The sequence below is a fragment of the Cricetulus griseus genome, chromosome 5 (genome assembly GCF_003668045.3).
Source record: "Cricetulus griseus strain 17A/GY chromosome 5, alternate assembly CriGri-PICRH-1.0, whole genome shotgun sequence".
Lineage (NCBI taxonomy): Eukaryota > Metazoa > Chordata > Mammalia > Rodentia > Cricetidae > Cricetulus > Cricetulus griseus.
The window spans coordinates 49,669,171-49,684,833 of record NC_048598.1 but is presented as its reverse complement, the minus strand read 5'-3'; the positions used below and the strand labels follow the sequence as shown (position 1 = coordinate 49,684,833).

General features: G+C 37.4%; 1 protein-coding gene across 1 annotated transcript in view; it reads right to left on the bottom strand.

Annotated features, from left to right (window-relative positions):
- LOC100765974 (complement factor H) overlaps positions 1–15,663 on the bottom strand; it is a 77,511-nt gene that overhangs the window by 25,854 nt on the left and 35,994 nt on the right. The window contains exons 8-10 of the mRNA XM_027417434.2: positions 13,635–13,829; positions 13,082–13,258; positions 732–914 (exon numbers count right to left, since the gene is read on the bottom strand). Of these exons, the coding sequence (XP_027273235.1) occupies positions 732–914; positions 13,082–13,258; positions 13,635–13,829 (555 nt within the window). The remainder of the gene's footprint in view (positions 1–731; positions 915–13,081; positions 13,259–13,634; positions 13,830–15,663) is intronic.

The window sequence follows — 15,663 nt, the reverse complement described above, 5'->3', positions numbered from 1 at the left end:
TATTAAGTATAATTTAATAAATGTGAATATTACATGAATAATTTTAGTTGCTTTTTCTTTATTAAATTGATCATGTAAAAGTACAATAAACGAAAAATGGAAGTTAAGAAAGCAGTAAATATCTTAAACCACCTTATCATTTAAGGTATGTTGAATAGTTCTTGAAAATTGCACTGGCTAGCTTTCTGATTGGTAAGACAAGCTGAACTAGTTATTCTTAGAAAACATTCATTAACTGTAGGTCCTAAAGCACCAAAAACTGCTGCTACCTATAACATTTCTTTCTTTTCAATATCAAAATATTTGGGAAGAATCTCTAAGAAGGAGACCTACTGAAATGGACCTTAACTGATAGTGTCAATATATATTATAAGATTTTCACATATTCTGAGATTTAAAACATGGTTATATATCTTCATGTAAAACTTTACCTTTATATCTAGGAGCAAAGGCTTTGATATGCAAGGCAAAACATCTTTAAAGAGGCACCTGGTCAAAGAATCCTTCGCTATATTTAAAGCAATAGGGTATTTTAAAGCATTGAAAAGGGAAAGGAGCTGATAGGCCACATAGCAAGAATGAGTCCAAAAGTAAAAATAAAGAGTGAAATATTTTCTTGCAATTTAAAACTCATTTTTCAAATGAAAAGATATCAGCCACCTCAAAAGGAGAATAAAGCTAAACTCTTACACATCACCGGTATAATGGAGACAAAATAATGAAGTACTCACTGATGCATGAGGGCTGAGCTGACCATCCATTTTGGAGGCAGGTAATTGTTCCTGATGATTCTCCATTTGGTGTTACATATCCCTCTTTGCACCTATATTGTGTTTTTCTATTTAGATAATATATACGATCATACTCAGAAAGAAACCCATTCTCAATTTCTATATCTGACTTTAAACATGTCTCTAAAAGGGAAAAAAGTAAGAAAAAGATGAATGCATGCTCAGTAGCTTAAAGGTTTACAATACAGAAACTTATTAAAAATAGCCACTAGTCACTTGTACAGAAAGACTTTGGAAAATCAAAATCATTCACATTACTGAAGCAAGAAGAATAAATCAGAGGCTTAAAGATACACAATATCTTGTTTGAGTTTTTTCTAACATAGCCAGATTTAAATCACTAATAAGTCAATCTAAAAATGTGTTGAAATTTGTCATCCAAGTGATTACAAAATCCTAAAGAAATTCAGAACTCTGAACAATATTATTTCTTGCACAACTGGAAAATATAAAGAATAGAAGTCAACAAGGAATATAATTCAATAACAATTTTCACTTTGGTAACTTGGAAAAGGAAATATTAACACAAGAACAAATTGTAAAAACACAAAAAGGTGAATGGGCATCATGCAGAAGCCAAATGAGGCAAAGGCAATGAAGTTGTGATAAAATTGTAAGTAAAAGAGAAGAAAAACAGTGTCAGACACAAAAAAAGAAGGGAACAGAGAGATAGAGTTCAAAATTATCAATACCTGCTATTAGAAGAAAAAGAGTACCAGACCTGAATTCCAGAGTAGCAAGAAATTAATGAGGTCTATTGTCAATATCATGAGGGCTTTATATATGGAGGAATTTTTTTTTCAGAAAATAGCACAGTGGAAAAGATCCTGGATCTCCTTCCCCCAGGAAAAATTTTGCTGAATTTAAGAAACAAAAATCACTGTTATAAAAGAGATTAGAGCCACTGGACCTGTGGTATAAAAAGTCAGAGAAGACAGAAAACACAGATCTCCACCACATCCTCTAGCTCCTCTGGCCAGATGCAAGCACACTACAGTACAGTAAAAGATTCTGTGATGCAAAAGCACAGGAGAAGAAAAACAACCACAAATTTTAAGGTCAAAGTTTCCCAGAACATCAGCAATGTGAGATACTCAAAATTGAAAAGTGGAACAGTTCCTTTTGATCACCTAATCCTTTAGTAAGATCCCAGAAGAGGTTTATCAATATACTGAAAACGCTAGTTGTAAAGAAAAAGCTCCCAAACCAGTCTAAATTAATTTCAAAGGAATAAAATGATCAATCAAACTCAAGTTTCCACTAGCACTAGCAGCAAGTGTTCTAACAAGGTACTGCCTCTTTATTCAGAAAACTGTGGTGGATGTGAAAGAAAATACATTGTGGCAACATCTTATTCCCCCAAGGAAAATTCCCAGAAAAGCATTAGGTAATGCTCACCCACTGCATTCAAATATCAATGAGAAAACCACATAAACAAACGATAGGACAACAACAAAAACCATGGAGTACCCTGGCTGCGCTCAACATACATATTAAAAACCACAGTAGTCCCATATCAGTTTCCCAGGATTCTCTTAAGGAATTAGAAAAGGAATAAATTAAAATGTAAATGGGTAAATGTATGTGTACGTGCAGGGTGTGGGGGGTGGGGGGGCAATCACATCCTGAGCTGAAATAAGCAGAAAAGTAAAAGGAATAATGTTTATAATACACACATTCACACATTCATAATAAAGTAAACTTTACACATTGATACAATAAAAAGATCCTTAAATTCATAACATTTAAACAGATTTAGCAAAGAAAAGTAGAAACGGAACAAAACAGTAATGATGGGAATTATATATTTTTTTGCCTATTTTAAAAGAATAACCAGAATAGTATGGATTTCCATGGTAATTAATTTCACAAGTTAAAAGTTAATGAAGTTTTAAAGCACTAACTATACAATTCACTCAAGAAAAAAATATTTAAGATGAATATAGTTGCTTCAATATGAAAAACATGTACTAGCTAAATATTTACAGAATAGCAAAGGAACTTTTGCTGCACACAACAGAACAGTTCTATAAAAAAAAAAAAAAACAAATGCCAGGCTGACCACTCTCTCCATATCTCTTCAATATTGTACTTGAAGTTCTATAGGAAGATCCAGTCAGGGGAAGAATAGAGCAGAGCAAGAAAAGAAATACCATCATCGAGGGAGCCATTATAGGTTTAAAGAGAATTCTGGGACCAGGAAAATGTACAGAGAACTACAAGGTTGACCCCAACTAACAATATAAGCAATAGTCTAGAGGGTACCTTAAATGCCCTTCTCTGATGAGATTGATGACTACCTTATATGCCATCCTAGTGCCTTCATCCAGTAGCTGATGGAAGCAGACACAGACACCCACAGCTAAACACTGAGCTGAACTCTAAAATCCAGTTGCAGACAGTAAAGTGTGATGTGATAAGCAAAGGGGTCAAGACCAGGCTGGAGAAACCCACAGAAACAGCTGATGTGAACAGGGGGTTGCTCATGGACACCAGACAGATAGCTGGGAAACCAGCATAGGACTGTTCCAGACCCCCTGAAGGAAGAGGTCAGTTTGGAGGTTTGGATAATCTATGGGGCTACCAGTAGTGAATCAGTATTTACTCTTATACACAAATGAACTTTGGGAGCCCTCTCCACATAGAGGGATACTCTCTCAGCCTAGACAAACTGGGGAGCGTCTAGGCCCTCCTCTGAATGCTATAACAGACATTGAAGATCCCACATGGAAGGCCTCACTCTCCCTGGGGAGCAGAAAGGGGTTAGGACAGGGGGTCAGTGGGGGGCAGGGGAGGAGAGGAGGGAGAAGGAACTGACATTGACATGTAAAAACGATTGTTAATAATTTCAATTTAGGAAAACAAAACATTCAAACAACAAAAAAGAAAAAAGAAAAGGAGATAAAGGGGATACAAATTGGAAAGAAAAAAGTCAAACTTTCACTATTTGCAGATGATATGATAGTTTACATAAGTGACCCAAAAACTCTACTAGGGAACACCTACAGCTGAAAAACACCTTCAGCAAAGTGGCAGGATACAAAATTAACTCAAAAAAAAATCAGTAGCCCTACTATATAAAAATGATAAAGGCAATGAGAAAGCAGAGAAATTCACCCTTTACAATAGCAACAAACAACATAAAATATCTTGGGGTAACACTAACCAAGCAAGTGAAAGACCTGTACAGTAAGAACTTGGAGTGTTTAAAGAAAGAAATTAAAGAAGATACCAAAAAAAATGGAAAGATCTCCCATGCTCTCGGATAGGTAGGATCCACATGGTAATAATGACAATCTTGCCCAAAACAATCTACAGATTGAACGTGATCCCCATCAAAATCCCAAGACAGTTCTTCACAGACCTTGAAATAACAGTGCTCAACTTCATACGGAAAAACAAAACACCCAGGATAGCTAAAACAACCCTGTATAATAAAGAAACTTCCAGAGGCATCACCATCACTACCATAGGAGTGGACTTTGGGAGCCCATCCCACGTGGAGGGATATTCTCTGAGCCTAGACAAAATGGGGTTGGCCTAGGCCCTATCCCAAAGAATATGACAGACTTTGAAGAATCCCTATGGAAGGCCTCACACTCCTTGGGTAGCAGAAAGGGAATGGGATAGGTAGGCATTAGTTGGGGGGCGGGCAGGGGAGGAGGGGAGGGAGAGGGACCTGGGATTGACATGTAAAATAATTTTTTCTAATAAAATAGGAAAAAAAGATTAAAATCATACTCAAAATAGCCTTTAAAAATAAAATAAAAAGACACAGGCTAACAGATTGTATACGAAGATGGAATCCATTCTTCTGCTGCATACAAGAAACACACCTCAAATTCAAAGACAGACATTACCTGAGAGTAAAGGGTTGGGATAAGATATTCCAATCAAATGGACCCAAGAAATGAGCTAGGGTAGCTATCCTAGTATCTAACAAATTAGACTTAAAACTAAAATCAATCAAATAGATGAAGAAGGTCATTTCATAATCATCACAGGAAAACTCCATCAGGAAGAAATCTCAATTCTAAACATCTATGCCCTAAATACAAAGGCACCAACATTTGTAAAATAAATATTATTAAAATGCAAATCACAAGTAAGACCTCACACAGTTATACTGGGAGACTTCAACAACCCACTCTCGCCACTGGACAGGACCACCACACAGAAACTTAACAAAGAGACAAAGGAACTAACAGAAGTTATGACCCAATTGGGATTAACAGACAACTATAGAACTTTCCATCCAAACACAAAAGAATATATCTTCTTTTTAGCATCACATGGAACCTTCTCAAAAATCGACCACATATGTGGCAACATAGCAAACCTCAACAGATAAAAAAAAAATTAAATAACCCCCTATATCTTATCAGACCACTATCCTTTAAAGTTAGAATTCAAACACAACACAAATTGAAGAAAACCTACCAACTCATGAAAATTAAACAACATGCAATTGCACCATTTCTGGATCAAAGGAAGAAATAAAGAAATTAAAGACTTCCTAGAATTCAAAGAAAATGAAGACACAACATACCTAAACTTATGGGACACTTTGAAAGCAGTACTAGGAGGAAAGTTCATAGTTCTAAGTGCTCACATGAAGAAACTAGAGAATAGTCACACCAGAGAGTTGACATCACAGCTGAAAACTCTAGAACAAATGGAAGCAAATTCATCTGGTGGAGTGGACTCCAGGAAATAACCAAACTGAGGGCAGAAATCAATAGCTTCGAAACAAAGGAAACAATTCAAAGAATCAATGTAACAAACAGTTGGTTCTTCCAGAAAATCAACAAGATTGACAAACCTTTATCCAAATTAACAAAAAGGAAGAGAGAGAACATGCAAATTAACAAAATCAGAAATGAAAAGGGGGACATAACAACCCACACTGAGGAAATCCAGAGAAACTTCAGGTTATACAATGAAAACTTGTACTCCACAAAATTCGAAATAAAGGAAATTGATAATTTTCTGGAAAGATATAACTTACTAAAAGTGATTCAAGAACAGATAGGCAACATAATCAGACGTATAACCTCTAAGGAAATAGAAGCAGCCATCAAAAGTCTCTCAACCAAAAAAAAAAAAAAAAAAAAAAAAAAAAAAAAAAAAAAAAGCCCAGGGCCAGATGGCTTCAGTGCAGAATTCTACCAGAAATTCAAAGAAGAGCTAATACCAATACTCCTCAAAGTATTCCACACAATAGAAGCAGAAGGTTCATTGCTGAGCCACAGAAAGACACAACTAAGAAAGAGAACTACAGATCAATTTGATGCAAAATACTCAATAAAATACTGGCAAACTGAATCCAAGAACATAACAGAAAAATCATCCACCATGATCAAGAGGGCTTCATCCCAGCGATGCAGGGTTGGTTAAACATTAGAAAATCTATCAATGTAATCCACCACATAAACCAACTGAAGAAGAAAAACACATGATTATCTCACTAGATGCTGAAAAAGCCTTTGACAAAAACCATGATAAAGGTCCTGCAGAGATCAGGAATAGCAGGAACATACATGAACATAATAAAAACAATATACAGTAATCCAACAGCCAACATCAAACTAAATGGAGAGAAACTCAAAGGTATTCCTCTAAACTCAGGAACAACACAAGGCTGTCTACTCTCTCCATATCTCTTCAATATGGTCCTTGAAGTTCTAGCTAGAGCAATAGGACAACAAAAGAAGATCAAGGGAAAACAAAGTGGAAAGGAAGAAGTCAAGCTTTCACTGTTTGCAGATGATAGTCTACATAAGAGAACCAAAAAACTCTTAGAGCTGATAAACACCTTCAGAAAAGTGGCAGGATATAAGATTAACTAAAAAAAAAATCTGTAGCCCTACTATATATGGATGATAAATGTGCTGAGAAAGAAATAAGAGAAACATCACCCTTTACAATTGCCACAAACAACATAAAATACCTTGTGGTAACACTAACCAAAAGGTGAAAGACCTGTATCATAAGAATTTTGAGTCTTTAAAGAAAGAAATTAAAGAAGATACAATAAAATGGAAGGATCTCCCATGTTCTTGGATAGGTAGGATTAACATAGTAAAAACAGCAATCTTGCCAAAAGCAATCTACAGATTCAATGCAATCCCAATCAAAATCCCAACACAATTCTTCACAGACCTTGAAAAAACAATTCTCAACTTTATATGGAAAAACAAAAGACCCAGGATAGCCAAAACAACCCTGTACAATAAAAGAACTTCTGGAGGCATCCTCATCCCTGATTTCAAGCTCCATTATAGAGCTATAGTCCTGAAAACAGCTTGGTATTGTCACAAAAATAAACAGATAGACCAATGGAATTGCGTTAAAAATCCTGATATTAATCTGCACACCTATGAACACCTGATCTTTGACAAAGAAGCTAAAGCTATAAAATGGGATAAGAAAGCAACTTCAACAAATGGTGCTGGCATAACTGGATGCTGGCTTGTAGAAGACTGCAGATAGATCCATGTCTATCACCATGCACAACACTTAAGTCCAAATGGATCAAAGACCTCACCGTAAACATAGCCACACTGAACTTATTAGAAGAGAAAGTAGGAAATACCCTTGAATGAATCAGTACAGAACAAAACACCAGTAGCACAAACACTGGGATCCAAAATTAATAATTGGGACTTCCTGAAACTTAGAAGATTCTGTAAGGCAAAGGACACAGTCAACAAGACAAAATGACAGCCTGCGGATTGGGAAAAGATATTCACCAACCCCACATCTGACATAGGGCTGATTTCCAAAATTAACAAAGGACTCTAGAAGCTAGTCTCCAAAACACCAAATAATCCAATTAAAAAGTAGGGTATATAACTAAATAGACAATTCTCAATAGAGGAATATAAAATGGCTGAAAGACTCTTAAGAAAGTGTTCAACATTCTTAGCCATCAGGGAAATGCAAATCAAAAAAAAAAAAAAAACTCTGAGATACTATCTTACACCTGTCAGAATGGCTAAAATCAAAAACACCAGTGACAGTTTATGCTGGAGAGGATGTGGAGAAAGGGGAACACTCCTTCACTGCTGGTGGGAGTACCAACTCCTACAGCCACTTTGGAAATCTGTATGGTGATTCCTCAGAAAAATGGAAATCAGTCTACCACAAGATCCAGCAATTCCACTTTCCGGCATATACCCAAAAGAAGCACATTCATACAATAAGGACATTTGTTCAACGGTGTTCATAGCAGCAGTCTTTGTAATAGTCAGAACCTGGAAACAACCTAGAAGCCCCTCAACTGAAGAATGAATAAAGAAAATGTGGTACATTTACACAATGGATTACTACTCAGCGCGGGGTGGGGGGGGAAGCAACGGAATCTTGAAATTCGCAGGCAAATGGATGGAACTAGAAGAAACCATTCGGAGCAAGGTGACTCAGTCAAAAAAAGACAGGCATGGTAAGTACTCAGTCATAAGTGGATTTTAGACGTAGAGTAAAGGATTGCCATCCTGCAGCCCAGGCTACCAGAGAGGCTGGTAAACAAGGAGGACCCTAAGAGGTATGCATGGTCCCCTGGAGAAGGGGAAAGGGACAAGATCTCCTGAGAAAATTGGGAGCATGGGAGGAGGGGAGAGGGAACTAGTAGAATGAGAATGGGAGAAGAGAAGGGGTTAGCAAGACATGATGGGGCAAGGGGGTTGAGGTGAGTGGGGGAAGAACAGAAGAGAGAACAAGATAAGAGATAATATAATAGAGGTTTAAAGAGAAATCAGGCACTAGGGAAATGTCTGGAGAGCTACAAAGATAACACCAACTAACAATCTAAGCAACAGAGGAGAGGCTACTTTAAATGCCCTCTTCTGATAATGAGATTCATGACTAATTCATATACCATCCTATAGCCTTCATCCAGCAGCTGGTGGAAGTAGAAGCAGACACCCACAGCTAAACCTTGAACTGAACTGAAATCCAGCAGGACTGATGAGCAAAGGGGTCCAGACCAGGCTGGTGACACCCACAGAAACAGCTAACCTAAACAAGAGAGAACTCTTGTTCTCCACACTGATCACTGGGAAACCAGCATGGGACTGATTCAGACCTCCTGAATGTGGGTGTCAGTGAGAAGACCTTGGAAATCTATGGGTGTTCTTGTAGTGGATCAGTACTTATCCCTAGTATAGGAATGGACTTTGGGAGCCCATCCCACATGGAGGAATACTCTCTATGCCTAGACACAAAAGGTTTGGCCTAGGCCCAATCCTAAAGACTATGACAGACTTTAAGACCCCCCCTATGGAAGGCCTCACCCTCCCTGGGTAGCAGAAAGGGTATGGGATTGGTAGGGTGTTAGTTGGGGGTGGGGGCAGAGGAGGAGGGGAGGGAGAGGGACTGGTGATTGACATGTAGAATAATTTTCTTTCTAATAAAAATGAAGAGGTCATTAATTTGAGAGAGGAAGAAAGGAGAGGAGTAGGTGGGAGAAGAGAGCTAATAAAATGATTTACATACAATACTCATATTGTATTTCCTGGGTTGTTTTAAGAAGAAATGGATAAGAGCAATGGCTCAGCAGTTAAGAGCACTGGCTGGAAAGGAGCTAGGAAACAAGGAGGACCCCAAGAGAAGATTGTATAGTACCTAGAAGAAAGGGAGAGGTGCAAGAACCCCTGAACAAGTGGAAACAGGGGACGTGGATAGAGAAGAAGGTGGTGGGAAAGGAAGAAGGGGATGGGGAGGAGAACAAGAGGCCTGAGAGAGGGGAGGAATAGAGGAGAGCAAGAAAGGAGATGGCTTGATAGAGGGAGATAATACAGGTATGGAAAGAGGTCTGGTATAGGGGAAATGTTATGGAATCCACAGGCATGACCCCAACTAAGAATCCAAGAGGTGGGGCAGAAAATGCCATTGATGCCCTTCCCCTATAATGACATTTGTGTCTACCTTGGTTACCATTCCTAGAGCTTTCATACAGTAGCTGATCCATGCAGAAATGGGCACCCACAGGTAAGCACTGAACCATTCCCCTGGAATCCAATTGTAGAGAGGGAGGAGGGATGAGCAAAGGAGCCAAGACGGTGCTGCAGAAACCCATAGAAACAGTTGACCTGACCTAGTGAGAGCATGGAGACCCTAATCATATAGCTGCGGAAACAGCATTGGACCAAACCAAGTATGTGAGTGCAGCTAGGAGGCCAGGGCAGTCTATGGGACCTCTAACAGTGGAGCCAGTCTTTAACCCTAGAGCACAAATGGACTTTGGGAGCTCATTCCCTATGGAGGGATACTGTTGCAGCCCAGATACATCAAGGAGGGCCTAGGCTCTCCCCCAAATGATATGACAGACTTTGAAGGTCCCTGGTTGAGGACCTCACTGTCCCTGGGGAGGAGTTTGGGGCTGGGTTGGCGGTTTGGGGGGTTGGGAGGGAACATGGGAGGATGGGAGGGCAGAGGAATGGGGGATGGATATATAAATATGAGTAGTAATTAAATAATTTTAAAAAAGAGCACTGGCTGCTCTTCCAGGTGTCCTGAGTTCAGTTCCCAGCAACCACATGGTGGCTCATAAGTATCTTTAATGGTATCTGATGCCCTCTTCTGTCCTGCAGGCATGGGAAGATAAACTCACTAGTAGAATGAGTATTTATCCCTAGTGAAGGAATGGCATTCGGGAGCCCATTCCCTATGGAGGGATTCTCTCTCAGCCTAGATACACGGAGGAGGGCCTAGGTCCTGCTCCAAATGATGTGACAGACATTGATTATCCCTCATGGGCTGCCCCACTATCCCCATCCTCGGAGAGTGGATGGGGGTGGGATGGGGAATTGGGAGGGGATGGGAGGATGAGAGGCAGAGGGAACTGGGATTCCTATGTAAAAGAAGATTGTTTTTAATTTAAACAAAAATTTATTTTAAATAAATGAATATTGAAGAGGAGGAGGAAAAGAAGAAAACAGGACACAAAGTTAGGTGGGTAGTAGAAGGGATGCATACCAGAGAATAGTTGGGGATAGGTGAATATAATAAAACATATTATATGAAATTTTTAAAGAACTATAAATAGGAAATTCTCAAAAAATTAAAATTATTTTAAATGTCCTACATAAGCAAAAATAATTCACAAGTATTTGCTTGGGCCTCATTGAGTGTCAAAATACAGTTAGCAGGTGTAACTACAAGGATTTGTAAGATGAGTAATGTCATACAAGAAAATGTTCACAACTTTGATAAAGGAATCATATTCTAAATGTGCAATGGGTTATAAAATAAATTATAAGAGAAAACATGCAATTAAAATTAAAATATTCTTAGAATATTGCTATTATTAGCTCACTAGGAAGATAAAATTGAAGTATAATAATACACTCTTCTGCTGATGTGTTTAGAATATAAAATCTCACTCTGCTGATGTTTAGAGGGAAACAAGTCGACTGAACCTTGATCATTGCTGTTAGGATGCAAATGTCTCAAACATCCCGAAAATCTGCATGCCAGATTCTTACAGACTGAATCAAGCCCATGCCAAAGTATTCATAAATTTCACTTTCAGATATTTATTTATTACATTATACATTTTAATCCAATCACTTACCTTCCAATCCTCATAAATAGCTCAAAAATTGCCAAGATCTAAAATAGCCAGAGTGTTCCTTAAAATGGTTTAGACAGCTAAATTATTATATATCAATGTAAAGTTATCTCTCTACAATAAAAGTCAGTTACTATACAAGTCACAGCATAGAAGAATGACACAGATATTCTACTGAAAAGTTACAGAATTAAGTTTGAAAACATGATGCATAAATTTATTGATATGAAGTGGTGGAAATACAACGCCACAATAACAAAAAGAAAAGTTATTACCTACAGTGGTGGAGTGAAAAGAAAGGAACAAGAGAAATTCCTCAGTAGATTAAGACTAGTTCTAGCTTGAAGGGGTTTTACTCATATAAACACACTTATTTGTCAATGTCCCTGACCTGAACTCTAAACATACTTGAACTATTCCTGAATAGAAAATGTTTTTCACACATGAGTCTTTTGAAAGTGGGCATAAACCTGTCAGTTGTTAAAGATCTTTGGAAGTAACTTGGAGAAAGAAAGCTAAGGCAATTTACCTGGATAGGATTTTTTTAAAAATGAAAAGACACAGAAACATGAAAAAACAGTGTGTTCATACAGATGAGCACAATTAACAAAGACCCTAGAAAGAATTTGTAAAATTAAAAATATGAACAAAACCAGAATGGTGGAAAGGCTATCAAATCAGAACTCAGTACAAATTTTAAGCATGTCATTAATATAACCATATAAAATTTTAATTCATTGAAGATAAAATTTCTCAGAGATTAAATACATAATGGACAGTAGGAAAAAATAATGCTAACAAAAGCTTCTCATCAGCAAAATGGTACAATAGAAGGCAGCTGACAAGCATTCAAAAACAGATTAAACTTTTAAGTATCTATTGCATTCATAAATAAAGACTCAATAGATTAAGCAATTAAACATTTAAATTTTGTTCTGAAAATGCCAGATAATATTATTCAAATCTAAGCAAGGTTAATTTAAAGGAAATTGGGAATCTACATGAAAAAAGAGCACATATAACTCAGGCTGATTTTTAGAATTCATAGTTCAGAAAATTAATTATGAATTTATGGATTAAAAACTATGCTTGAAATATTAAAATTAATGACTGAAAATTGACTTAGAATTATATTTTTAAAACCCAAATGATAATTAAAGGAATTCATTCAGCATTCTTATGTTTACCATTTTATAACATTTATTGTGAAAATAAAGTATGACATCACAAAGTCATTTACAAGAACATAGGACATGAAGTGACCACCAATACAAACATATATTAGCACAAAGATTGGAGAAAAAACATGGAAACTGGACAATACCCAAAATCTGAAAATGTCCTTTCCAGTTACATATCACAAAGGATACAGAGACAATTAGCAGAACTTCAAAATGTCATGTTACTACTTGAATACATGAATGATGCGTGTAGCTATTATCATATTTGTTTAATTTTCAGCTATACTTTTATAATTGCTATGAGTCAAATGACAAAGTAGTTTCAAAGCATATGCTACTATGAATTAAATGAAAGTCACTAAATGTTTTGTTGTTTTGTGGCCTAATGTCTGTTAGGTGTGTTTACTTTGCAATATACTTACAGAGAATCCTCAGTATTCACTTATATACGCTTGAAAAGAAGTATTTTGCCACAGTTAATATAGATGGTACAGGGAGCCAAAGAGCATCTTGTGATCTCAGAGCCAGTTACTTACTGACACGGATGCATGTGGGTTGAGGAGACCAACCATTCTCTGTACACATAATTGTGTCCTGACCATTTGGAAGACTGTAGCCAGAGTGACACTTGACTTTTAAAGACTGGTCCTGTAGATAGCTTGTTTTCCATTCTAAAAGTTTCCCATGCTCCACATATGGGAAACTACATTGCCCTAAAGACAATAAGATGATCAATTAAAAACATAAAAGCATTCACTTATTCAAAAAACAAATTAAAATTTATCTTTACAATAGTTAAGTGCATGGGGCATTCAAAAATAAAACCAATACCAAATGTTTTTAAAAGTACCATTTATCTTTAGTTTTATGAATAAAATATTCAAGCAATAAAGACATTCTCATAGTTCCTATTTTTCATGTTCATTCCATGAAGAGCCACTCACATAGTACAGAAACTAGTCCTTTTTGCTTATAAACTCTGCTGCTGGTCTTATTTTTGTTATGAGACTCAAATGGGATTATGTATGTGCTCTTCTCTTTTCACTCTTTGATAAAACTAAACATGCTTTAATGTAGATACTGACTTACTGCGGCATGGAATTTCAGGCTTCCATCCTTGTGCAGTGCAGTGGATGTAGTCCCAGTTCGTCCCTGAAGGAGCCACAAATCCCCTGTTGCAGTAATAATCGAACTGCTTTCCTATAGGTACTGGGAAGTAAGGTCTGCGTGTCTCTGCACCATATAGACCTCCGTTTTTTATTTCTGGAAAATCGCAAGGTTTCACTTGTAATAAAAAGAAGCAAACAGAAAAAAAAACTCATATCAGGAATAAACCACTTGATCAATGAATTACTTTCTATTAATTACAATAACATGTCTAGAGAGTGTCTGGGACAAGTGTCGAGAGCCAGGAAAATTCTATTAGAGGATTTTTGGAGGTCCAAACTTGTACAGGACAAGTGAGGTCAGAGAAAGTTAGGAGCAATCAAACAGAGGGGTCTACCAGAGGAGAGATAAATGGCCTTGTGGCCAGGGAAGCACAGTTAAGAAACAGCCAGGAAGATGCTGAATAAAGAAGAGACTCCAGTTTTGCAGCATGGAACTGAGAGCTCTCAAAAGATGACAAGATGCCTGTGTTTGGTTTTTATCACCATTGGGTTACTAGGAATTCCCAATTCCACAGTCCCCCACTTAGGCCCAACCTCATGGTATGGGTCTGAGATATACCCAGTCACGGCAAATTGGCACCTGAATGTGGGACCTGAGAACGGGGGAAGCAGCCATGGACACCACAAAGAAAGGGACACCAAAGAAGCAATGTACAAGGCAGAGGCATGGACACTTTGAAGAGATAGTCCTCGCAGGCGAACGGGTCGGAGAAGAAGCAAGTGCAGAAAAAAGAAGAAAGAAGTGGCCGAATGTGGTGAGTGAACAGCATTAAGTCAGGAATAAAACTGTATATAATTGTAGAAATAGGAAACATTTATTTGTAATATAAAATAGGAAGATGTCAGCCAGCAGCTGACAAAAATGGTAAATTGGCTTATTTAACCAATAAAGCAAAAATATGCACAAAAGTATATGTAAGACGAAAGTGTCAGCCAGCAGCTGACATAAAAGGTAAAGCTGGTTATTTAACCCTTAAAGTAAAAAGGTACACAAAGTAAATGTGAGACTCAAATGTCAGTCAGATGATAAAGTAGAAAAATGTAGTGAGTTAAACTCTGGAGAGATAAATGCAGATAATTGTAAATATGAAACAGGAATATTAGCCAGATGCTAAAGAGAAGTAAGGAAACCTTGAAGGTAAAATGTATATAATTAGAGAAATCAGGCAGATAATTGTTAGTCAAATGATTATATATTTATTTACTTGGGTATAGTTTAATAGCCAGGAGAACTGAAACAAAGCAAAATCAAGTACAGAAGATTTTAGAGTTTAAGAGTTTTAAAAGGGGTCCTGCGGCCAGTGCCCTAGCCTCAGGTGAATCTGGGTGCTGCTGTTTCCCACCTCCTCCATCAACCCCTGCTCACTTCTGCCTGAAACAACTCCCACCCCCGGACAAGAGAGGACCAGCTCAGACCGGAAGGCTTTTCCGGAGTCTGGATATACCTCACCCCTGTCCACACATAAGTGACCCAAAAAATTCTACCAGGGAACTCCTACATCTGATAAACACCTTCAGCAAAGTAGCAGTATACAAAATTAACTCAAAACAATCAGTAGCCCTACTTATACTGATGATAAATGCAATGAGAAAGAAATCAGAGAAACATCACCCTTCACAATATCCACAAGCAACATAAAATATCTTGGGGTAACACTAACCAAAAAAGTGAAAGACCTGTACAGTAAGAACTTTGAGTCTTTAAAGAAAGAAATTAAAGAAGATACGAGAAAATGGAAAGATCTCCCATGCTCTTGGATAGGTAGAATCAACATAGTAAAAATGGCAGTCTTGCCAAACGTAAACTACAGAGTCAATGCAATCCCCATCAAAATCCCAACACAGTTCTTCACAGACCTTGAAAGAACATTACTCAACTTTATATGGAAAAACAAAAAAACCCAGGATAGCCAAAATGACTCTGTACAATAAAGGACCTTCTAGAGCTA